This window comes from Felis catus, chromosome A3 (genome assembly GCF_018350175.1).
Source record: "Felis catus isolate Fca126 chromosome A3, F.catus_Fca126_mat1.0, whole genome shotgun sequence".
In the NCBI taxonomy this organism is placed as follows: domain Eukaryota; kingdom Metazoa; phylum Chordata; class Mammalia; order Carnivora; family Felidae; genus Felis; species Felis catus.
This window is the reverse complement of record NC_058370.1, coordinates 18,729,458-18,754,400: the sequence shown is the minus strand read 5'-3', so window position 1 is coordinate 18,754,400 and position 24,943 is coordinate 18,729,458. Positions and strand designations below refer to the sequence as shown.

Below are 24,943 nucleotides of genomic sequence, written 5' to 3'. Positions count from 1 at the left end.
GCGTGTGTTCCCTTGCAGCATCCCCTAAGGCACCTCTTCTGTTTTGTGGCACAGCAGCCTCCAACCTTCTTTTATCAATCACCTGTATCATGAAAAAGGTTCTGAGCCACCCACCACCCTCCCCACTCACCATACTGGCATTAGCAAATATCCCAGCATTCAATATATACTTAGGGCAGAGTTGATCATTAATGAAAATGGAGGTAAATCTAGAAATGGTTTTCTTGACAAGTTAGAATCTTTTTAGCAGACCTACTGTCCTATCTGGCCAGAATGCTACTGTTTTTACTTTGAAGCAGGGTGGATAAAGAACTCTGATCCAGAGAACTGTTAGCTCTTTTTCTTGTTTATGCTTTTTTAAAAAAACTGTATTAACTCCAATCTTTACAAGAATCTTTTAAAGCCACCAATTATCTAGTCTGGTTAAAACTAACAAACATGTCTGCAAATTCACTCAACTGGGCACACAGAATCTCTAATATGCAGATTAGGTAGACAGCAAGTGAACTAGGGAGGGCGCCTGTCACCCTGGCCACACAACGGAACCTGGGGTTAGGTGTCTCCTTTACTATCTAGGACAGAAGACCATCTCACAAACCAACCAATGAAAATGCCTGAATCAATCTACATGTCAAAAATTAGAGGATTAGTCAAGCTTAATATTTTTCTTTATGTCTGATAATAAATAGCTCTATTCTTTATCTGGAGGTTACCACTGTGAAAAACCATTTGGTTTAAAGCAAAAAGAACCACTCTCTGATTAGTGGGAAAGGGTGACATTTACTTTTCGTTCAGTTTCACCCCCTGGCCGAGACTCTAAAAGCCTGCGGTCCAGCTGATGCCCTAGCATGGAGCATGGCAGACACTCTCCAGCAAGCCAGGCCCTATCGTGATGTTCTTAGATGCAGGGGCAGCTAAGGCAAACAGCAATCATCCTAATGGTTACCTGCAAGTCATTTTGTGGGTTCCAGTCTGAATCAAATATGATGCAGGTATCAGCAGCCGTGAGATTGATCCCCAGGCCTCCCGCTCTGGTGCACAGAAGAAAGACAAAGCGGTCTGAGTCTGGCTTACAGAACCGGTCGATGGCTGCCTGGCGCAGGTTTCCCCGTACTCGCCCATCAATTCGCTCATAGGTGTATCTGAGGGGACCCAAACGAACGAAAGCCCAGGTGTTAATCATGACTTCAATGGAGAGCAGCAAACAACGCAGGAAGCTGTTGACCCATGGCCTTAATCCCTCGCTTCTACATTGTGACTAAACTAGAGCAGTCCACAAGGAATCCCACCCCCCACCCCCAGCCCACATATTCAGCAGGGCAGACACCTAAAACCGCATTGTGAAACGTACCCCCCACCAAAACAAGCCAACAAAAACCAAACCAAACCAAACCAAACCAAAAGTGTCAGCCACAAACTAAGGGACTAGAAGAATTGTGAACATAAAATATCAGTCCCCACAGCCTGAGCAACTTATTCTCTGGTATTTCCCAGTTTTTACTTGCACTGAATCTAATCCTAGAACCAGGAAAAGCAAACAAAAGCCTCAAACACCTACTTTAAGTAGTGCTCTTAAGGAATCAAAGTTCAAATCAGTGTGTAGCTGCTACAGGGTAAAGTGAAAATGGGAAGCAGACTGTACTGACAGACAGTCCTTGTGCGTTTGGGCTGGTCATTTCCAGCCTGTCAGTTCTCCCAGGCAGTACACTGCCACGCAGATAAACCACAGGGAAGGTTTCTGAGCTGTGTTGGGGGTTGGGGCACAAAAACTGAGGACTTTTTTGAGGAAAATAAAACGAGGAAGCAAAGCTAACAATCATTAAGAAGGCACATACCTGTGTGGAAACAAGGGCGAAAAGCACGGTGGAGGAGAGGGTAAAAGGAAGGAGAATAAAAACAAAACTGCTATGGGAGTACATTACTACCTGTCCATCCAATAAGCATACACAGAAGGGATCTTTATGATGGAATCATGTGATTAATACAGAGTTAAAATACGGTAGCAAGGTGGACAGCTGCTGAGCACCTAATTCTTTTCTTATTTACCCTGAGCAGGAAATGGTTTATAAAGTATAACTAAAAGGAACCTCGTAAGGAAAGGACCAAGTCACCCTGGACTCAACAACAGCCAAGAACACGAATCCTGACAGAAACCTTATCAGTAGCCCAGAACTTGGGAAATCGGATCCCTAAAACCTCAGATAAATAAGTGGTAAGGGAATAAGGATAGATAGACACTTTAGGGTCTCTGTGTGGTTCTAGAAAGTGGAGTTTGGCTACATAATCCTGACTTCCTTGAAGAAAAGGAAAATCCATGTAAAGAAACCACCCAAGGAAATAATATGTAGAGAAACCAGATCAACTCAGACTCATAAGGACACATATAAAGCAAAGAACCAAGTGAAAAGGGGGTCTTCCTTTTACAAAGCTATAGTGCACCAACACCTGGAATTATAGGTGTGGATTTTTTCCTTTTACTTCCTTTTTAATGTAATAAACATAAGAATAATATGTGGGACTACAGAAGCAAATAAAACAGGAGGTGATGACTTCTATAAGGGCAGACTAGGAAGAGCTGTGTCAAGATAAAAGTGAAGGCTGTATGCCTAAATTCTATAAAACCACAAGGCAGCTAGATATAATGGTCATTCTCATTAATAGCAGCCACAGCAGTAGTATTAGTAGCAAGCTCTTAAGCATCAAGCTACATGCCAGCCAGCCAGGCACTGTGATACACACTTGATCTGCACCATCACTTTATAACACCTCATGATAATCCTAAGGGATGTTTTTCTTATCATCCCTATTTTAGACTCTAGGAAACTTCCAAAACAAAAACAATAAAACCCCATACAAGCAAACTAATTTGCTCAGTCACTGAGCAGGTGAGTGGCTTGAACTGAGATCCATTTGACTCAAAGTCCACATTCTTTAAAAAAAATTTTTTTTTAATGTTTATTATTTATTTTTTGAGAGAGAGAGAGAGAGAGAGAGAGAGAGAGAGAGCGCGCGCGCAGAAGAGGGGCAGACAGTGAAGGAGACACAGAATCCGAAACAGGCTCCAGGCTCCGAGCTGTTAGCACAAAGCCCAACATGGGGCTCGAACTCATGAAACATGAGATCATGACCGGAGCCAAAGTTGGATGCTTAACCAACTGAGCCACCCAGGCGCCCCTCAAAGTCCATATTCTTAACCAGTTTGCTGTATGGCCTTCATATTGTACCCTACATTTCAATGCAGGAGAATGGAAACACTGCCCTAAAAACTTAAAAGAGACAAAAATAAATAAAAGAATTTAAAGAAAAATTTTAAAGGGGCACCTGGGTATCTCAATCGGTTAAGCATCTGACTCTTGGTTTCGGCTCAGGCATGGTCTCTTGGTTTCGTGGATTCGAGCCCCACATTGGGCTCTGTGCTGATGGTGCAGAGCCTGCTTGGAATTCTCTCTCTCCCTTTCTCTCTCTGCCCCTCCCCCACTCACATGGTCTCTCTCTCAAAAATAAACTTAAAAAAAATTTTTTTTAAACTTAAAAGAGAAAATTAAAGATAAATAAGAGACACCAGTAAATTTAGGAAGGTGATAACTCTAGTGGAAGGTGGAAGAAGACACTATAGGTACCAACATGGTTTTGATAAACCAGTACACTGAGAACCTGCACTGAGTACTCAGAAATTTGGGCATGTGGGTGATATGATGGAAGTACAGGATTTGGAGCCAGAGGACAAGGTTGAGATTCAATTAAATGAGAGATGCCACCACCCCCACCATCATACATGTGAACAATTAATGCTGCAGGCACAGAGGATTCGTGTTCTTTGACAAGACACCTCTAGCCATCAGAGAGAAGTTAGAAGCCCATAGATCGAGGGAGGCAGGGAATTAGCACAGCGTTAAAGAGGAGGAAAAATCAATCGTGATGCTACAGTGATGCTACAGCTCAACCGTCAGCCAGGGAAAAAATTCCCATAAAACTATACTGTTTTGCCAGCTATGATACAACAACAGTTTTAGAAATTGTGCAGGATGACTGGAACATTAATTCTCATTTCCATTACTTGTTCAGTTTCGAGGAAGTGCTTTCAAAGAACACAAAACTAAAAATCCATCCCATTATTTGAGCTCTTTTAAACTGTTCCTCACTCCCCTCACTCCTGAGCCAGATCCCTTGGCTATGCCCTCACCCCTGTATGAGAATATGGCATGAAATTAAGTGGGACCAAAACCAAACTGACAGCTGGAGAGGCAACAAGGCTCAAGAACAAAGAACATCTTGAAGGCTAGTAAGTCTGAATGAAGAAATCAGACATCAAAAAAATTTTCACACAAAACATCAGTGCAGCAATTAACCCTCTGAGTCAACTATATTTTGAACAAAATCCCTAGGAGTTTATGTGGCTCATCAAACTGTAATTCTCAGTCACTGTCAAATTTCAACAAGAAGCAGGTGGCAGTCTAGAAAACCTGTGTGCTTTGTTTTGGGAAGGGGGGGGGGGGGTAGTGACATGTTTTTTGGCACAACAGGAAATGCTGACCTCAGAAGGCCTGAAGGAAAATGAAAAACTTTCTCATCTCTCAGTAATAACCAGCTGGAAAACAAAAAGAATTAAAAAAAACAGAATCCCACTCACAATAGCCATACACATACAGAATACTTAGGATTAGGCTCAGAGAAAGAAATATGTAGGACTTGGCAACATGACTCTAGGCGCCATGTTGGTTTGTTCACCATGTCCCTAACACCTCCAGAGGTTCTAGCACAAGGCAGGCATGTCATAAATATTTAGTGAACCAACAGTGTATATGGAATACCTGAATACGTGCAGTGAATAGCAGATTCTTCAGTTTTGCAAAGATGTCAATCCTGTCCTACTAAATGTATAAAAGCCAATCAAAATCCCAACCAATGGATATATGTATACATAAACACAAATATGCACATGTGTGTACCCACATACATATATACTTTTTCTGTAGTCAGAGGTAGATTAAAAAAGAATAATTCTGAAGTTTATCTGCAATAATACATGAGCAAAGGAATAGAAATACTGATCAAAAGAATACACAGGTTAGACACACACCCAGCATAAATAGTATTTCAGTATATTTTATGGACAGTGTTTTATATGAATGGAGGAATTATTGAATTAAAAATAAGACACATTTGGGAATAAATTAGACATTCATTATATGCCATTTACCAAAATTACAGAAAGACTAAAGACTGAAATATAAAAAAAAAAAAAAAAAGAAAAGAAAAGAAAAGAAAAAGAAAAAGAAAAAAACAAAGAAATCTAGAGAAAGATTCTCAGGTTAGAAATAATTCAATACTGAATGTCCAAAGGGATCATGCATTGGTGGCACCAGGTAACCCTGAAAATGGGGATACAAAGAGTCTAAAACAGAGGAACTGGCTGAGTGTTTGTGAAAGTATCAGCCTACAGGTCACCCACCCCAGCCTTGAAGAGGGTAAAATAGAAGACCTTTAGCCCTCTCTCCCCCAGGAGACACCAAGCACCATTAGAGGTACTATACTGAAAAAAGGGAAGAGCGAGAGACTGAGAACTCCCTATTTCTCGCCACCCGCTCCTCACAACTGGCTCCCATTACAATCAAGCTCCCATCCTCTAGGCAAAAGACAGGAAGAGAAACACCCCCAAAATACAGACACTGGAGGTTCCTCAATGAGATGATCCAGTTAGATGGATAGTGTTCATATATGGAGAGTAAAACCCACAGTCAACAGCCTGGCCCACATACCCAGAGCTTCTAACCAGCCCACCATCTGCCAGCTAAGACCAGACATGAAAGGAAAGCCTCTGATCCGAAACACAGAGGCTCTGCTTCTGGTATGGAGGCCGAAGTTCCTAACACACCAGCCCTCCAGCAAATAACAACCACAAAATGAACAAAATACAAAAAAACAAAACAAAAATTTTTAAAGTGGAAGATAAAATATAAATTTTCCAGAACTGAAGGAACACAGGTTTCAAATGAGAAAGACCTGTTCGGTATACAGGTCAACAGATCCCATACAAAGGACAGTTCGCTGTGCAATTCCACAGATCTGGGACAAAGAGGATAAATCAATGCTTCCGAATAGAAAAACATGTCACATACACAGACCAGGAAGCACAAGGGCTCTGAACTTCTAAGCAGCAACCGTGGAAGCTAGAAGACAGTGGACTAAAACCTTAAAATTCTGAGGGGAAAGGATTTCTAACCTCCAATCCTAAACCCAAACTGTTACTCAAGGAGAGCAGACTGCGAACATTCCAGACAGTCTCCACATGCATTTATCATTCACCCTTCCTCAGAAGCTCCCCAAAGCCATACACGGGATTCACCAAGGAGGTTTTATTCCAGAGGGAAGGAAAGGAACTTGTCAGTGTGATGAAGGAAGGGAGAGCCCAGGTGGCAACGAGTACCAGGTGGGAAGAGCACTTGGCCAGAGAAGGCAGGACGAGCAGCCCCACCAGAGGCGGCTCTGAGCCCAGGAAGCTGACAGGCTTGAACGTAACAAGAGGAGATTTAGACAACCAGGGTCAATTCTGGAGCTGAAATTATAATAAGGAAATAGAAAAACAGGCAATAAAATGAAAGGAGAATTTTTAGCTTCATGAAAAATAAAAATTGTGAGAGAAAAAATGTAAACAGCATACTATAGGTCAGAGCTATCGCTCAGCATTTGTGTAAGTCGTGTGGTGGTTATGAGGGGCAATGAGAAAAGATAAATGCTCATCTTCCATAGTGGGAACAGGTAACACCTAAAACTAAACATCGTCAAGATATTACAACTACTAACATTACTTAGGTATGGCTATAAATCCCAAAAGAAACAGCATAAAGAACTTAAAGTCACTGTTTCTGGGGCTGGAAAAACGGGCTGGGAGGGAAGGGTGCTATCAGGAAAGGCACTTTTTTAAAAGTCTAACAGAACAATTTGGTTCCCTAAATTATGTGCATGTATGACTTTGCTGGAAATGAAAGCTAAATTAAAAAGAGAAAAGTGGGGCGCCTGGGTGGCTCAGTTGGTTAAGCATCCAACTTCGGCTCAGGTCATGATCTTGCAGTTTGCGAGTTCGAGCCCCACGTCGGGCTCTGTGCAGGCAGCCGGAGCCTGAAGCCTGCTTCAGATTCTGTGTGTTCTTCTTTCTCTGCCCCTCCCATGCTCATGCTCTCTCTCTTTCAATAATAAATAAACATTAAAAAAATTTTTTTTTAATAAAAAAAAAAAAAAAGAGAAAAAAGTAACCATGATATTAAGGCCAGAAGAACCCTGCTGGATGCTGCTGGGGTGAAGAAACCACAAAAAAAAGTGTAAAGAAAATACTTGAGAATATTTATATAATTGCATGGTTTTCAAACCCATGAATTTAAGTATTTAACCCTACCTTTAAGCATAAATAAGCATTTAAGTTTATACAAAGCTGCTTTAAGACTGCAAGTTTTGACTATTTCAAAATTTAAAACTTCTAAAAATAAAATAAACAAAAACTCACACCTATAAACAAAAAGTCAAAAACAACACTGGGGAAGTATTTGTGCTCTATTCTTTTTTTTTTTTTTTTTTTTAATGTTTACTTATTTTTTGAGAGAGAGAGCACGTGTATGAGAGCACGTGAGCATGAGTAGGGGAGGGGCAGACAGAGGGGAAGACACAGAATCGGAAGCAGGCTCCAGGCTCTGAGCTGTCAGCACAGAGCCCCACGCCAGGGCTCAAGCTCACAAGTTGTGAGATGATGACCTGAGCCGAAGTTGGAGGCTTAACCGACTGAGCCACCTTGGTGTCCCTGTGCTATATTCTTAAGTAAACAAATAGTTCTTATAAATAAAAAGGCAAAGAGCAAGAGAAAATGGAGAAAGAACATGAATGAGCAATTCAAGCACACAAAAATACAAATAGCTAATATATATATGGGAAAATATTTACTCTCATTATTAATCAGAAATACAAATTAAAACAAGATAATTTTGGCTTATTGAATTAGTTAAGATTAAGCAGCAAAAACAGTATTAATCAGAGAATGAGGGGGGAAAAAGCATTCTCATACACTGCTGAAAGGCATAAAAATAAAAATATCTTTCTAGAGGGTGTTTTGGAAATATGTACCAAATGCTTTTTAAAATCAGAATTTAGCCTAAGGTAATAACTGGAAACATTCACAACGACTGTAAAGGGATAGCTACAGAGTTCCTGAAAATGCTGAAAAACTGGGAACAACCTATGAGAAAGAATATTATCAAAATTATGTTGTGGGAAAATGAGTTTAAAGAAAAATCCATGATATATTAAATAAAAAGGAGAATATATAAAATTGACAACGAAACTAAATGTTTGCATGTGCAAAGTAGAAGATAACTCCCTGAGTATGAGTGGGAGCTTTGAGCCAGTAGTGGTGTTATGTATGTCCATATATTCAAGAGAAACTGTAATACCTAAATAACTTGAAAATAAAATGAGCAATAAATGCTAAGGAAAAATAGCATAAAAGGGTGCTAAGTAGAGACATCTGTACTTAGCAAAAGTCTATTAGTTACACTGTTACTCATTTTGGAGGGGTTCTCTAAAAAAAACCAAACTGCTCACTAGTAGTTGCATATATTTTGAAAAGTAAGATAATATATATATTTATAAAAAGCAAGTGTTCTGGAAATGGGTTCCTAATCTATAGTGAATTTACAAAATATGAAACTACTTTCACTAGTTTCGATTTACTCATTATAAATTCCTCAAAGAAAAAAATAATGTAAGTCTCAAGAATTCTCTACCTAAAGACCTCCACTACAGGGCTCTGAGAAATTCTTTTTATTGTCTAATTTGATTTGAGAATTATTCATGTAACATTAAATGTCAGCGTATCCCATAGTTGAATCTGTCATTTGTTTTAATACTCTTTCTATAAATGTTATAATAGCAAACAGAATTTTTAAGGATATTTAAGACAACTGAGATTTGCTATAATTACTATATGAAAACAAAGATTTCCTTTAAACTCAGCAATGCGAAAACTAATAGTTTCTATGGCCTTAAGTCTTTTCTCATTGCATAAATTCTTAAAAATCAACTTATCATCTTCGGATCATTGCTGTGTCCCAGTGACTGGAAACATAATGTTCACTGGATAAAGGAACAAAGTAGAACCCACATGAATCCAAACAACCCATAGAACATAACCCCACATACTGTTCACCTGCGTGAGTAATGGAACTTGGACTCAAGGAATTAACAGGAGTATGAACAAGACAACAGACTGGAATGCTATAGCTAGTGTATCATAAAACCTTAGAAGGTTTGCTGAGAAAGGACAGAAAGTGTCCCCAAGTTCTTTTTTTGTGGGCTGTTAGCTTATACTCTTAGCAACTTGATACAGGGATGTTTTCCAGGATATATTTCTCTCATCATTATTAAGCAAAAAATAAAAAAGGAAATACATTGTTTTCTTAACCTTCTCTAATGCTTTTGAATTCCGTGTCTTACAACTAGAGAGAATATAAATAAACATGTAGAATTTCTTTTTTAAGTAAAGCAAGGGCTCCACATCATCGGCTGCAGCGTTCACTTTAGGCAGTTAAAACTGGGCATACTTGGTCACGGGATTTAACTCTGAATTTCAGTCAGTCTTTAGGAGGAGATTCCTTTTCTCCATGTTTGAATGCTTTGTTGTTGTTACAGCATAATTTCTGCATGAATCAAAAAGGTATCAAAACAGGGAACCGCCTGCAGCTTCTGATGAACAGCTCTGACACAGGTTCTCACCTTCTCTGGATGAGATAATCTTCCAGGATATCGAGGCAGCGCACCATCTGGGAGAAGATGAGGACTTTGTGACCACCTGCAATCAGCTTAGGGAGCAGCTTATCAATCAGCACCAACTTCCCTGCTGCTTGAATCATGGCCTGCAGCTGAAAGTCAGGGGCATCGGGGCTGTGGGTTTTTCGGAAATCTTCCAGAATTTTCTCCTCTGCCCCTGAAAAGGAATGGGACAAAACTATTCCTTGAACAAACTATGAGGATAAAAGCTTCTCTCTGCTTTACGGGTCCTAGAAAAATGAAGTGAATTCCTAGGTCCTGGACCAGCAGGCCGGTTGGTGAGGCAGTGCTGTGGTGCATACCTGGTCTGTGCCCGCAGCAGAGGGGCTGCAGTGGCAGCAGGGCCATCTTGCAGAGAACACAGGTGCTTTGCTTTCCTGGGAGATCTCACCAAGTAGAGAAAGAACTTGAGATACCAAGCTGACCCATGCAAGCAAAGAATCTCCACAGAGAGCTGACAAAAAGACATACCTCTCGACATCACAAAAACTTGCTACAGGCAAATCCAAGCCACCTTTTATTTAAAATTTTATCAGAAAGTTTTATGTAAAAAAAAGCTTCCAACATGTTCTCTACTTAATATAGTTAACTGTTAATTCATCTGCGGAGAGTTTTAGTCTCATTGCATGGCGATCATTTATTCAGCCAAGTGATAGTTTCCTGTCCCAAAGTGCACAGTGTGGGCCAGACTGCAAGTAAATAAAGGGCAGCAGGCTGCTGAGTGCTATCCATCTTCTGAGGGCAGAGAGTTGGTAGAGGCAGGTTCAGAACTTAGCTCCGTGCACTCACTGCTAGATGGCTTATCCAGATCTACCAACCTCTTTGAGCCTCAGTTTCATGCTTCATAAAAAGGTGACCAAACATACATCCTAGCATCTAATGGAACTCAATACCTAAGACTGTTGGTTATTATCAGCTTTTGGCACACCACACCAGGCCCCAGTTGCTCCCTGTTTCCCTGACTCACCATTGATCAGGTAGGGATGGTTACAGCACTTTCTCAGCTCCATCATGGTGTTGATGAGATTGGGCATATTGTGTTGATTTGCCCCCTTGGTCAGGAAGGAAAAGTTCTTCTCCAGGATGGCACGGTAGTACTTTTTCTGGATATTGGTGAGCTCTACTTCAATGATCGTCTCCTGTTTAGGAGCAAGGTTCTTTTCCACATCATCTTTCAGTCGCCGAAGCATCATTGGTTTTAGGATAGACTGCAGTTTCTTCACCTGTCCAGGGAAATGAGACCTGTTCACCTGCCCCACTCTGATTTTAATGACTGATTACCGGGCTATTCCAACCTTCACTACACTCTCCTGCGCATCTATTCATAGCACTGCGGTGGTAGACTATATGAAAGATCACACTGATACCCTGAACATGGGGAGTTTATAATAGGATCTAAAGGAAAAAAGGGATCTGGTTGTAATTCCCAAGTAATTACAGAGAACCTAGGTGACAACCTCGCAGGAGATAAAGGGAGAAAGACATGAAAGACAGTACCTATTCTCTGGATGGAGAAACCAAACCCCTCTCGCTCTACCATGCATTCATGTGCGGCAATTACCTGAGGACAACCTTAGCTATGTTAGGAGGTACAGGCGACACATTACAAAAGGGAGACTTAGATGCTAAGAGAACAAAGTAAAAAGTAGAGGCAATCTGGGCATGGGCAAAATGTGTGTAGGGGGTTAAAACTTTCAGTCATAAAATAAGTTAAGTCCTGGGGAATGTGATTTAGATCATGGTGACTACAGTTACTAATATTGTACATTTGGAAGTTGCTAAGAGAGGAGATCTTAAAAATTCTCATCACCAGAGAAAAAAACTGTAGCTATGTATGGTGACAGAGGCTAACTAGATTTATTATAGTGAACATTTCGTAATGCATACATGTATTGACTCATGGTCATGCACACCTGAAACTGAAGTTATATGTCCATCATATCTCAGGTTAAAAAATAAAAAAAAGAAGTAGAGGCCATCTGGAAGCAGACTCCTCCTACAACTTCTAAGTAATGGCAGCGAACACGTTTGGTGTAGCAGCATTTACAGTTAATGTTGTAAGATGATGTCTCCCATGCCATCACACAAGCTGTCACATCAGGGGTACTTTGAGCTGACAGTGGTCTTTGCTATGATTTGTCTGTTTCCCTAGCAGCCCAAATCTGGACAGCAGGTGTCCGCTAACCTGACTGCACTGGCAAGGCCACTTGTTCCGTCTCCCAAGAAGACAATGACAGACAAGGGATGCAGAATCAAGGCACCTGACTTCACCCTGAGCTAAAACGTGACACCAATAAGATTAATCCTGCTGGGAAAATAAAATAAGAAAGGGCAAGTGCAAAAGATTGTTGCAAGTCATAAAGGGCTGTTCAAAAATGCCTTAAAAGGGGGTACTTATTTACTGCATAAATAAGTCGGGTGCAGTGTCAACGCTTCCTGCAAGAAGTATAAAGTAATTTATAGACAGTGATTTAGAAGAGTTACCGGTACAGGTTTTAAACACTGATGAATAAGTTTCACTTTGGAAACAGATGCTTTGTGGACCTTTTATTTACTGTGATTTAAAATTTAGACATCTGTGGCCACTTTTTGTGGTTTTCTCCTAAATAACCCCAATCTTCAATATAACCCATTCGTGAGATCTTGATTTTACCAACCATGGTACTTAGGAATCTATCCCCCAAATGAATTAGGAATTACTGTATAAGAACCCAAACAGGAAAGACACACCTAGACAATTATTAAAGATATGGACAAATGTCAATCTGCCACATGCTGGGTTCAGCTTTGCCCTTGACTTGGTTCATACCTTGAATCATTTAGAGTATACTACATGCCAGACACTGTGCTGGTCAATACAACAAACACAACTTTGGAGAAGAGGTGGGCCTTGTCCTCAAGGAGGTCATTGTCTAGGAAGAAGAAAAAAATGCATACCACAAAATAAGTGCAACGGGAGAAGAGGACACATTGCCAATGGTCCAAAAATGGAGAGAGGGTTGGGAGCTGGCTTTTGAAAGATCAATAGATACTGCAAATGCAGAGAAGTGGAATTAAGTTTGATTATTCACTGCTCTCAAAGTCTGACTTGCCACAGAAGTAGAAACAAACAGACCGGAACCTGAGAGTGTGCTCCTGACACCTGTTAGTGAAATTTCCAAACCTTGTCAGTCCCCAAATTCTCTGTCCCAACGCATTCTCACACCACTGCGAGGTTAATTTAGCAGAACTAATTATGTCATTCCTGCAATCAAAGCCTTGCATTGCTTCTCTAATACCTACCAAATTCTTCAAGCTGTCTTTTAAGATCGTCCCACAATATAACCCTCAACACCTCTGGCTTCATACTCCACAATTCATCAACCCTGTTTCCAGCTCAACCAGATGATTCCCTACGATGGAATAAATTCCATGGTTGATTATGCTGGGTGGGTTGTTTTTTTTTTTTTCTGTGCAAAGTGGTCACCATCTTTTCTCTCTCCATGACTAAAAATATACCCACCTTTCAAAGTCCATTTCCAAATTGTACTCTCTCCATGAAGGCTTTCTTTATTCCCAAACAGAGGTGACCTTCTCTCTTAGAAAATCCCCAATTCTATTACTTGCTCCTCTTATGGCATTTCAATTTGTCTGGCTTATTTCTGGAACCTCAGTCAAGATTTTTACCCATCATAGATAGGTATTTCTTAACTTTGGTAGTTTTGACTTAGCTTTGAGTCCAATAAGCTGGTCTCAGGACCAGATCTTTGAAAACTGAGGAAATCTGGTTGATTTGGACAAAACTGAACTTAGCAACTACTCTAGTATATGACTGCTTTCTTTTCCTCACTACCTGTGTATTTTGTTGTACTCGAGAACATAAGCCTGGGAACATGCTGCAGATTATATAGGAGGAAGGATGAGGAAAGCAGAAGAAAGCACCACGCTCCTGAGTCCAGGGCTGAACAGAATCAAAGAACTTACACATGAGATTAGCAAAGGCAAGAGGGCTGATGTGCTAACACAGGATATTTTGGATGTGGACTCATTTATCCTCTGGAGTAATAAGAACTCCTAACAATCAGTTTAACCTCCTCAATGTGAACAAACAAATTAAATCAAGGAGGTAATGTTCATTTTAGGAGGGATGTGAGAACTTGTGAGTGCCTGTCCCCATGGTGACAATGACTTGTCCTTTCCCTGACGGTGAAGGTAATCACCACACCATCTTCTCAGTCCTTCAGGCCGCTATTTACCTGTTCCTCAGTTTTCAGATCTCCAAATTCCTCCAAGAAAGCAGTCTCTGAAGGAAACTGTGATGGCTCCAGAAAATTCAGCAAACTGAAGAGCTCCTCCACAGAGTTCTGTAACGGTGTCCCAGTGAGCAGTACTTTGTGTTCCTGCACAAATTAACAGTCCACCATGAGCAGTGTGCGAGCCACCAACATGATATGCTTTGGTGGGAAAATGAAGCCAGGGAATTCTGTGCTCACTTTGGGGCAATTCTGTTTGGCTTTTACGCAAAGAGAGGACGCCGCCGTTTCATGAGGGTATGGTCAATAAATAGATCAACCTTCCTTTCCCATCACTGATTCCAGCAGCAATGTCATGTTAGTGAAAGCAACACTCATTCATTTGTTCATTCATTCTTATTGAGTGCCTACCCTCTACATACTGGGCACTGTGCCAAGACCATCATCTTTGATACCTGGAAATAAGCCAAAACACCTTACATTTCCAGGTCACCAATTTCATGGTATTTCAGATTCCCCCGGCTCCCTTTGGGAATCTATTTGTGGCAAAGGTCAAATAGTTGACCTAGTTCATAACAAAAAACCTTTTGATTCCTACACTATCACACATATAGAGGGCAAAAAGAGAATTTAGAGTAAGCAGACTATGCACAAGTAAGCTACATGCAGAATGGCTACAGAATGCCTCCTCCACAGTGAATACACGGAACCTGTGTGGATGTAAAGAGCTTGCTAGCTCTCACCAGGGCCATGAGCTTTAGACCCTCCAGAAGTTTGCAGTTCCTGTTCTTCAGTCTGTGGGCTTCGTCAATTATCACACAGCTCCAGTGAATCTTTTTCAGCTCTGGGCAGTCTGCCAGGATCATCTCAAACGTTGTGATGACAACGTGGAACTTGAAGACTCCTGAAAGGGGGTTTCCCTGAGGGTGACACAACGGAAGGCGAAGCTTTATGCCATGACTACAGAATTCCGCTAATGCGTTCCCGGCGGGAGCAGAGGAGGCAGTACGGTAAAATGCCCGGGCCTAGGTGACAGAAGCCAGTAAGCACTGCACTTCCTCGTGTGAGGAAAGAGAGAATACGAGGATGAACCAGCCCTTTAGACAAAAGATAGACCTCATTACACCGATGAAACAGAAGTAAGAGACATGGGCCCTCATGATGCTGAGACATATGCGCAAATATGGAAGATACAGCAAGGAAGCTTTTTGTTTATTAACTGCCATGACAAGGAAAGCAGACGGGTATTGATTTGCACATTCCCAGCCATGAGCTGGTCTCAACCACACAGAGCTTGAAGACCCAAAGGAGACCTTTTTCGCTCCTTTTCAGATATGGTTCATTTCACCTTGTAACTGGGGTTCTAGTACAAGTTCAAAGTAATGTTCCTGATTCACGTGGGACAAGAGCTACCAGACAGGACACATGTCTTTTCTCTATCTTAGTGTTGCTATCACACTGAAAGAGCAGAGCTGCACTGTGTTAGAACACATCATAAATTTCTTCCAAGTGTCTCCTTTTGCTGCTTTATGAAGTCCCTGGGGGAGAGCACTGGCTTCCCTCTGGCTGGATTCATTTATATTTTCACCTTGCTTGATTAGAAAAACCAGAGGCCAGACAGGCTTACAAGCATACTCAGTAAAGTGATTATAAATAACAAAAACCAAACAAACACCACAATCTATTGTGCTTTTAACAATGTGAATCCTATCTTCTCTTTATCCTTCCCTGTCAAATGTGTTAACCACCTCTCCAAACTCCCTGGCTAGGAACCCACCCTCTGTACACTAATTCTTCCCCTCACTTGTTTCACTGAGCATGCAACAGTTCAGATAAAATCTTCTGCACGTAAAAGAAACTTCATAAGCCAACCAAGAAGCCAAGCTTTCAGCATCCCAAGAAGAGCCTCTGGCATATGTCAGAGAGTGTCAAGCATGACCTACAAATTCCGTGTTTTATCAAAGTAAACTACCAAGGAGAAACAAAAGTCGACCTCAATAAACATAAGACTGTACAAAGTCAGTCAACAGCAACCTAAGGTGCAGAGCATTAAAACTCCTGAAGACAAGTGACAGGAAGGCTGTTCTGAACGACATCAGGCTGTCACCGGGTCTCTAAGACCCATGTAAGGCTCACCTGTGCGTCTCTGTACACCATCTCATACTGCTGGATCATCTGTCTGCTGATCTGGCTGCCATGGTACACAATGGCATTCATCTCTGTCCATGTCCGGAACTCTCGCTCCCAGTTCGTGATGGTGGAGAGTGGGGCGATGATGAGAAAAGGGCCATGGATTCCTCGGAGGAATATCTCTGAGAGGAATGTGATGGACTGGATGGTTTTCCCCAGCCCCATCTCATCAGCCAAAATACAATTTTTTCTGTAGAGTAAGAAACACAGATAATTCATCATCGATACAGGAATGCGGCAGAGGTTGGGCAGAACTAAAATGATACTTGAGAAGCACACCCTGACCTGTAAGGTCATCAGTGAAGGGCCTTATCAGCATTTTCCAGAGATGCAACTGAAGCAAGTTTTTATTCTTATGATTCACACCCTGACTACTTCCAAAAAGGAATTATGGCAACTTGGGAGAAAATACAGGAAAGAGGTCCATATAAACTGAAAATACCAAAAATTAAAATAATAGTGAGCCACAAGGAGAGAAATATGCCTCAAACCTGAGCCAATTTCTGTACCTGACAAACGTCATGGAAGCCAAGGCAAAAATAAAAAGATTAAGTTACTTGAATTTCATGGTCTACTATTTTTGTCATCAAGGGTTAACTTTTTAAATTTTTTTTTTTCAACGTTTATTTATTTTTGGGACAGAGAGAGACAGAGCATGAACGGGGGAGGGGCAGAGAGAGAGGGAGACACAGAATCGGAAACCGGCTCCAGGCTCTGAGCCATCAGCCCAGAGCCTGACGCGGGGCTCGAACTCACAGACTGCGAGATTGTGACCTGGCTGAAGTCGGACGCTCAACTGACTGCGCCACCCAGGCGCCCCTCAAGGGTTAACTTTTAACCCACACAATAAATTCCTTGTCAGAGTAAGAATGTTGGTCTCTTCTGGTGACCCAGAATCACAGACTGCACAGAGCTGTGACATTCAAAGGGTGTGGCCCCTGTCAGTCTCGCCCCTCACTGTACAGATGGGGAACCCAATACCTGGAAAGGCCACGTGAGCCGCACTCCGAGAGGCTCTGTGAGTAAGTGGTGCAGACTGTGCTAGAACACAGGTCACCAGGGTCCCATCTTGTGTATTCTCCACTGCAGCATTCTGTCTTTAGAATCCATACTAGGTGTATACTCTAGAATGTTACAAAAATCTCAAATTTCATCTGTTTCGCCTAGATTCTGACAAGACCTAAAGCACAAAGAGTCCAAAATTGAGAATTACAGCCCAAGTTTAGAACATCCAGGGCTCATGAGTAAGTAGCAGAGTTGGGACTAAAATCCAGATCTACTTCCTTTTAGAGCCAATTTTTGCTAAAGACTTAAAGATAACGACCTTTCGGATTTTGTTTCATCTAGGTTGAGTCTAACCTTGTGGCTAGAATGGACAAGTAAAAAGCAGCACAAAGTCAATGATGTCTAAAGACCATTCTTTCTGGTTGGAGAAGCACCTGATGTAAAGTCTTGGCACGCATCCTGTGCAAAGATTAGCACCCTAAACCGATGGCTAGGTTGCACACTCTCACCACCTTGCTACTGCTGCTCTGAGCAGGCTAAGGCGACAGTCTAGCTCCAGGTACACACTCGGGAGGAAAATCATCCATGAGGACAGCCCTGGTTCTGGTTCCTCACCTGTTATACCAGTTAAAAAGAAGCCAGTTCATCCCCTCCAGCTGGTACTCCCGGAGCTGGTTACTGTTCTTATACTCTCGAGACTTCTCCAGTTTCTGCCAGGAGTCCGAAGCAGGCCGCTCCTAGTGGAGGAAGGCAGAGAACACAAAAACGTTGAGAATAACGTCTGAGGAACATAACACGAATAGGGACACAGGATAATAATGGGGAAGGTGGCAAATCTCAAAACACTGCCCTAAAGCTGGCATGAAACTGCAGCTACTATTTTCTGACTAATGTGCAGGCGAGACCCTGTATTTTCTTGATTTCACCAGATTAAACTAAGAAAACCTCAGGGCACCTAGGTGGCTCAGTCTGTTAAGCGTCCGACTTCGGCTCAGGTCATGATCTCATGGCTGGTGGGTTCAAGCCCCATGTCAGGCTCTGTGCTGCCAGTTCAGAGCCTGGAGCTTGCTTCTGATTCTGTGTCTCCCTCTCTCTGCCCCTCCCCTACTCACCCTCTGGGTGTGTCTCTCTCTCAAAAATAAATAAATATTTAAAAATTTTTTTTAAAAAGAAAACCTCTATGAAATGTGCAAGCAATTAATAAAGAAGACAAACACACCCACCTAAAATCTTGGTGTTACACAGTTTGATGCAAACTCTTAGATGCCACTCCCACTTAATACCTCCATCTCCCCTCAAGCCAATATTAGGTTTTTGGTTTCTATAGATAATTTCTTTTTGTTATTTCTTTGTGCATGTGGCATCACTCAGGAAAGTACAGTGGGTCAAATATTTTGTTGATTAGTTCTGAGAGTCAGTATGAGGCAAAACGCCTGTAAAATCAAAACTGCAAATTCCTGAAACTCCTCATAAACATAATAGCCGTCTTATTTTCCCATATAAAACACTGATTTCTAAATACAATTGATCTTTTCTCTACTGATATGAAATGCCATATTTATCACATGCTAAGTTTTAATGTATCCATGGAGCTCTACCCAGATTTTTCATTCTGTTCCACGGGACTGTCTAGTGCTGCAATAAAAGCAAATTTTTAAATTACTATATCCTTTTATCTGATTAGGGAATTATTTTTCAAAAGTGTCCTGGCTATTCTATCTTATTTACTAGTCTGTATAACTTTAGAATCTTGTCAAGTTCTCTTAAAATGCCATTGGAACTTCAATTATAATCAGAGGAAAATTTAAACCTTCAGGTGTGGAGGCTTCCCATCCAAACATCTTATTTAATTAGGCTTTATATTATTTGGAAAGCAACTTGGCTATTTTGCTTATAGGCAAATTGAGCCCCCAAGTTACAGTTTATAGTCTTATAAATTAAAAATCCCTAGCTCTACCTGTAGTTATAAATGAGAATTTTGAGACTATAACTTTTCTAAACAGTTTTAGTTTTTAGTAATTCTACTTTGGAGTTCTACAATATAATTTACACATGAAATATGTTATTACCCGAAACTAAACCATTTGCATGTGAAATTAACAAAATATCCCCAATTATATCATTGACATTTGGAGTTAAGTATAATCTGTCCGTGATCTTTCAGAAAAATACACATTACAGCTTATCTACAAAATTACTACAGCTACAGTTAGGGTAAGCCCTTTAAAATAGGGCTCTGTTGAATATTATTATAAGAGCATAAGTATAGGTGCTTTTAAAATAAGGGAGAAAATAATTTATTATGTAAAAAATAGTGATTTTAAAGAAAAAGTTTTAAGCAAAGATATTCCTATATAAACCCTCTTGCTCTGTTTCGTTAAAGAAAATATATTCTTCTTAACCTACAGGAACCAGTCAGGCTAGATCCCCAAAGTCCATGTACCTCTTTAATCGGGCATGCTCCTCTACTTCACTAGATACTGTGGAGAGGCCTTCTGGAATGTTCCTCCAGTGACTTAGTGGCTCACTCTCAGCATTGTTAAGTGCTGGAGGATGGAATTTCACTGCAGATTTCTACTTTGCTGCCTTGGTACAACTCCAAAAGTAGAGGCATCACTCTGTCATCCAGTCACTCCTCTGGGTTTCCCTCTTTCTCAGTGCTAAAGATCTTAGTTTAACATCACCTACTGGCCAGAAATTTCAGCTATCTGAGCCTAAGGCCTGAAATCAGCTAGGAGTTTCTGGTATATTCCTAAGAGGTACAGACTACAGGAAAGAACTTACCCAAGGGCTCCACCACCTTCAGTGACTACTTAGTTAAATTTGAAAGAGGAGAATTGATTCTCAGAGCCCCCCAAAGTGGGTTCTGCCTATTAAAAGACTCTTTCTTGGCACAATCATCACCAACGTCACTTCTTGCTTTCTAAAAATTCCATATTTTACCTATATATAACCAATTTTTACCAAAAAGCTTTCAGATGCAAAATGTCCTATATTCATCAAGACTGGCAGGGTCATGTCTCAACTTCAAAGCCCAGAGTAAGATCCCTTTAAAAATTTATTCGGGGCGGGGAGGGTTCTAGGTGGCTCAGTCGGTTAGGCAACCAACTCATGATTTTGGCTCAGATCATGACCTCATGGTTTGTGGGTTTGAGCCCCATGTCAGGTTATGCACTGACAGTGCAGAACCTGCTTGGGATGCTCTCTCCCTCCCTCTCTCTCTCTGCCCCTCCCCCGCTCATGTGTGCTCAAGTGCTCTCTCTCAAAATAAGTAAATTAAAAAAAAAAAAAAAAAAAAAAGAACTATTCGGGGGTGCCTGGCTGGCTCAGTCAGAAGAGCATGTGACTCTTGATCTCCGGGTTGTGAGTTCGAGCTCCATGCTCGGTGCAGAGATTACTTAAATAAAAACTTAAAAAAAAATTATTCAGGTAAACTACCATTTGGAGCCAGTCTTTTCCTTAATATATAAAAAGACAGCTTTAATTATATTGCTAGCTGCCATTCCAATTTAGAACTTTTGGAGTAAAATTTCTAAAATGTGCATTTTAAACGAGAGAACAAATAAATTAGAAACAAAAAGACAAGCGTGAAATACTAGCATGGTTCATGAGAGATAATAGCGGCATGGCAACAGCAAAATAAGGAGAAGTGAAATTGCCTGAAGACACTTGAGAATTCATGTTCTTACCAATCTGTGTAGTCAGTCAGTCTGAGGAAATAAGTGGGATTCGAGCTGAGAGTGTAAGAATGCTGATTACTTCAAGATAATAGCTTACAATTAGCTGCAGAATGGAAATGCTCTCTACTCTCCGCCCTTACACTAGTTTGTCCCTGCGCTGGGCCACATGTCCCAATTAGTCTGGGGCCACGTGTGTCCATACACATGCCTTTTCCATTAACCTGTGCACTCCTGAGAGCTCAGCATGCAGCTTCCTTCTTACTCTATGTCACTCAAGAGTCAACCAACAGGAGATGTTTAATAGGTCGTTGATGGACTGAATTAACAAGGGGCAACAGTCATAAGAGAGGGCTGAAAGAGAAATTTATTAACTAGTCATGTAACAAAACACCATTAAAAACTATGTAGATTTCTTTAAAAAAATTTTTTTTTCAACGTTTATTTATTTTTGGGACAGAGAGAGACAGAGCATGAACGGGGGAGGGGCAGAGAGAGAGGGAGACACAGAATCGGAAACAGGCTCCAGGCTCCGAGCCATCAGCCCAGAGCCTGACGCGGGGCTCGAACTCACGGACCGCGAGATCGTGACCTGGCTGAAGTCGGATGCTTAACCGACTGCGCCACCCAGGCGCCCCATAAAACTATGTAGATTTCTAATCACAGTTCTACACCTCAAGACTCCTGCATACACTTCATATGCTAAAACACTAAAACAAACACCGCTTTTGAGTGGACTCTGATAGAAATCTAAGTTCAATGTTGAGGTCTCGTCTTCTGAGTCCTAACTTTCCAGCAACATAAAAACAACAAATAATACTAATAAGGAGGTGGATATTGGTTTTTCATGTAAAAATGGTGATTTAAAAAAAATTTTTTTTTTCAACGTTTATTTATTTTTGGGACAGAGAGAGACAGAGCATGAACGGGGGCGGGGCAGAGAGAGAGGGAGACACAGAATCGGAAACAGGCTCCAGGCTCTGAGCCATCAGCCCAGAGCCCGACGCGGGGCTCGAACTCACGGACTGCGAGATCGTGATCTGGCTGAAGTCAGACGCTCAACCGACTGCGCCACCCAGACGCCCCAAAATGGTGATTTTTAAAAGAAGGTTTATTTATTTTGAGAGAGAAAGAGAGAGAGAGAGAGAGAGAGAGAGAGGGAACATGAGCAGGGGAGTGGCAGAGAGTGAGGAAGAGAGAGAATCCCAAGCAGGCTCTGCATTGTGAGCACACAGCCCCATAGGGAGCTCAAACCCATGAACCGTGAGATCGACAACCTCATCCGAGATCAAGAGTCAGATGCTCAAGTGACTGCGCCACCCAGATGCTCCAAAATGGTCATTCTTTTTTTAAACAGAAATTTCATATTCCAGTCTACAGCCATGTTCAATAACTTTGATTCTCTTCCCAAGTGAGTTACATCTTAATCAGGCTCTATCCTAATTCTACCTCCTTTTAATTATTGATACTTTATTTTATTTATTTTTTTTTTTTCAACGTTTTTTATTTATTTTTGGGACAGAGAGAGACAGAGCATGAACCGGGGAGGGGCAGAGAGAGAGGGAGACACAGAATCGGAAACAGGCTCCAGGCTCTGAGCCATCAGCCCAGAGCCCGATGCGGGGCTCGAACTCACGGACCGCGAGATCGTGACCTGGCTGAAGTCGGGACGCTTAACCGACTGCGCCACCCAGGCGCCCCATGATTATTGATACTTTATATATAACTACTTGCCAGATACCCTGGGACATTTATGCATCTTGGTGGGAGTTCTTCAGAATCAGAAAGATAAACTGATTAAATAAATGTATGTTGAAAACCTATGTTCTCTCTGTGAAACTCATGGATCTACAGATAAAAGATAGCTCTTCCCCTTAAAATATTCCAGTTGAGTAAAGGCAAAGGATAAAAACAAAGAAAAAAGATCACTGATGGAGCAAAAGATAACAGGAAACAATATTTCAGGCATTTCTTACACATTCTATCTTCCTGACTCCATATAGCAGCCATATACCAAGAAACCTAAGCTCATATTCAAGGTTTTTCAGCATCACACACATCAAAACAGAGCCTAGATCTAATGTTGATCTGAGTGCCAGCAAAGTCTGAACTGCAGATTCAATGGAGAGTGGCCAAAGGGAAGACACCAATGAAGACCACTTCTGAGCACAGCCCAAAAGACATCCAGGACTGCCAAGTTCATAAAGTTACATGTTGTAAGAGGTGCCAAACAGTGACACGGATACATTACCACATGCTTAATTTCAGGGAGAACTTGAAGAGACTCAAATTCTTTAACTTTTGCAGGATCCACATCTTCCTCTAGTTCCCACGTACTTTCTTCATAAGGCAGTGAGCACCACTTCACCAGGTAATGCGTCACCTCCTGGTGGGAAACAGGATAGCAGCTACTGGATTAGAGGAGCCAATTGTGCTCTGGCCAACCACTGAAAAACCCACCCGGTAACACATGAATGCCATTAAAACGAAGACCACATGTTAACAAAACAAGCAAAACATGTAGTAAGAAGGGAAGACACTATAAGTGAGTCAAAATGGCCAAACACCCACCTCTCCTGTTTCTGCATCTTTGGTGTGGGCTACCTCCAGGACGCGATCAACTTCTACATAGTCTGGGTTGAACAAGTCTTCATCAGGCTAGTACAAACAAAGGAGAAGAGTTAGAAAGTGTCCCCCTTCCCTCAAAACCAACACTCTGTGTTTTATCTTTAAGTCACCCCCTACTCTGGGCCTTATCAGGAAATACACAATGGAAGGGGTAGCTTGTGAATAAAAGTCACAGCGCAGACATTTCTTCCCTGTCCCCAAACCCTGCTGTGACTGAATTTCCAGGTTACATCAGGGCCAGATGTAAACTTCCCTAAAGGTCATTACAGTACTGTGCAAAAACCAGCACAAGAATTCCTTTTTACTTACTGCTTCTCATTACAAAGATAACCCTTGGAAACTCAGAATTAGTTTCTTTTTCTTTTATAAGCCAATAATAATAATAAACACTGGAAGGAGGCATGAGGGGAAGGTTCTTGTTTTTAAATTTTTTTTTTTTACATTTATTTATTTTTTGAGAGACATGGAGACAGAGCACAAGTTGGGGAGGGGCAGAGAGAGAAGGAGACACAGAATCTGAAGCAGGCTCCAGGCTCTGAGCTGTCAGCACAGAGCCTGACGTGGGTTCGAACTCACAAACTGTGAGATCGTGACCTGAGCTGAAGTTGGACGCCCAACCAACTGAGCCACCCAGGCGCCCCTGAGGGGAAGCTTCTGGGGCACTGATAATTTTCTATTTCCTGACCTAGGTGGTGGCTACCCAGGTGTGTTTATTTGGTAGAAATTCACTGAGCTGCACCCTCAGGATTTGTTTACCTTCATGTACATTACGCTTCCCAAAAAAGTGTACTTACGAAACAACAATAAGCATCACTTGGAAATATTTAACGTGTGCCCAGGGTAATGCTAAGTGCTTTATGTCTCAAAACTACTTTATGGACTAGATTCAATAATTACTTTACAGATGAGGGAACTGACTCAGAGAGGTTAAATAAGTAATGTGACCAAAGCCACAGAGCTGTGTGAACTGCAACACTTACCCAGGACTTTCTTACCCAGAAGCCCTCCTCCTGGACTGCTAGAATGTTCTTATTGCCCCTTTGGCTGGAAGGCACTTTAGGGGCTATCTAGTTTCATCTTCAACACAGGAATACTTTTTATAACATCCCTGGCAACCCTCCCTCAAATTCCATTATTCCCTGTTTCGGAATTTACTGCCCTCTAAGACCTGACCCATTGCCAAGACAGCTTTACCTCTGCCTGCTTGGTGGTGGCATCATGATCTTTATCTTTTTATTATTAAATTACAGCCTAGTTTCCTTCCTGTAATGGGGGCTCGCTGGTGTCACTGCTTCATCCACAGGAGCAGCAATAAAGTTAATTTTCATTCTATGCTGGCTCTTCAACAATCTCCACCTTATCTGGGTGAAATTACCCAAGGTGCTCAACTGTTGTTTG

General features: G+C 41.5%; 1 protein-coding gene and 1 long non-coding RNA gene across 8 annotated transcripts in view; one reads left to right on the top strand and one right to left on the bottom strand.

Annotated features, from left to right (window-relative positions):
• The window catches only part of CHD6 (chromodomain helicase DNA binding protein 6), a 205,477-nt gene that overhangs the window by 69,939 nt on the left and 110,595 nt on the right, over positions 1-24,943 (bottom strand). For 4 of the 7 annotated variants that reach the window (XM_023251244.2, XM_023251248.2, XM_023251246.2 and 1 more), the window contains 9 exons: positions 23,489-23,575; positions 23,169-23,303; positions 17,856-17,977; positions 16,182-16,425; positions 14,789-14,965; positions 14,049-14,192; positions 10,781-11,036; positions 9,760-9,970; positions 947-1,142 (listed from right to left, as the gene is read on the bottom strand). In XM_023251244.2, coding sequence (XP_023107012.1) covers positions 947-1,142; positions 9,760-9,970; positions 10,781-11,036; positions 14,049-14,192; positions 14,789-14,965; positions 16,182-16,425; positions 17,856-17,977; positions 23,169-23,303; positions 23,489-23,575 — 1,572 coding nt within the window. Of the gene's footprint in view, positions 1-946; positions 1,143-9,759; positions 9,971-10,780; positions 11,037-14,048; positions 14,193-14,788; positions 14,966-16,181; positions 16,426-17,216; positions 17,350-17,855; positions 17,978-23,168; positions 23,304-23,488; positions 23,576-24,943 lie in introns of those variants that run through there. The other 3 variants (XM_023251247.2, XM_045053607.1, XM_019826502.3) reach the window with 3 other exon arrangements.
• LOC109497996 lies at positions 17,355-18,190 on the top strand. Its single transcript, XR_002154512.2, has 2 exons — positions 17,355-17,479; positions 17,583-18,190. It is a non-coding gene; the product is annotated as an uncharacterized LOC109497996 (long non-coding RNA).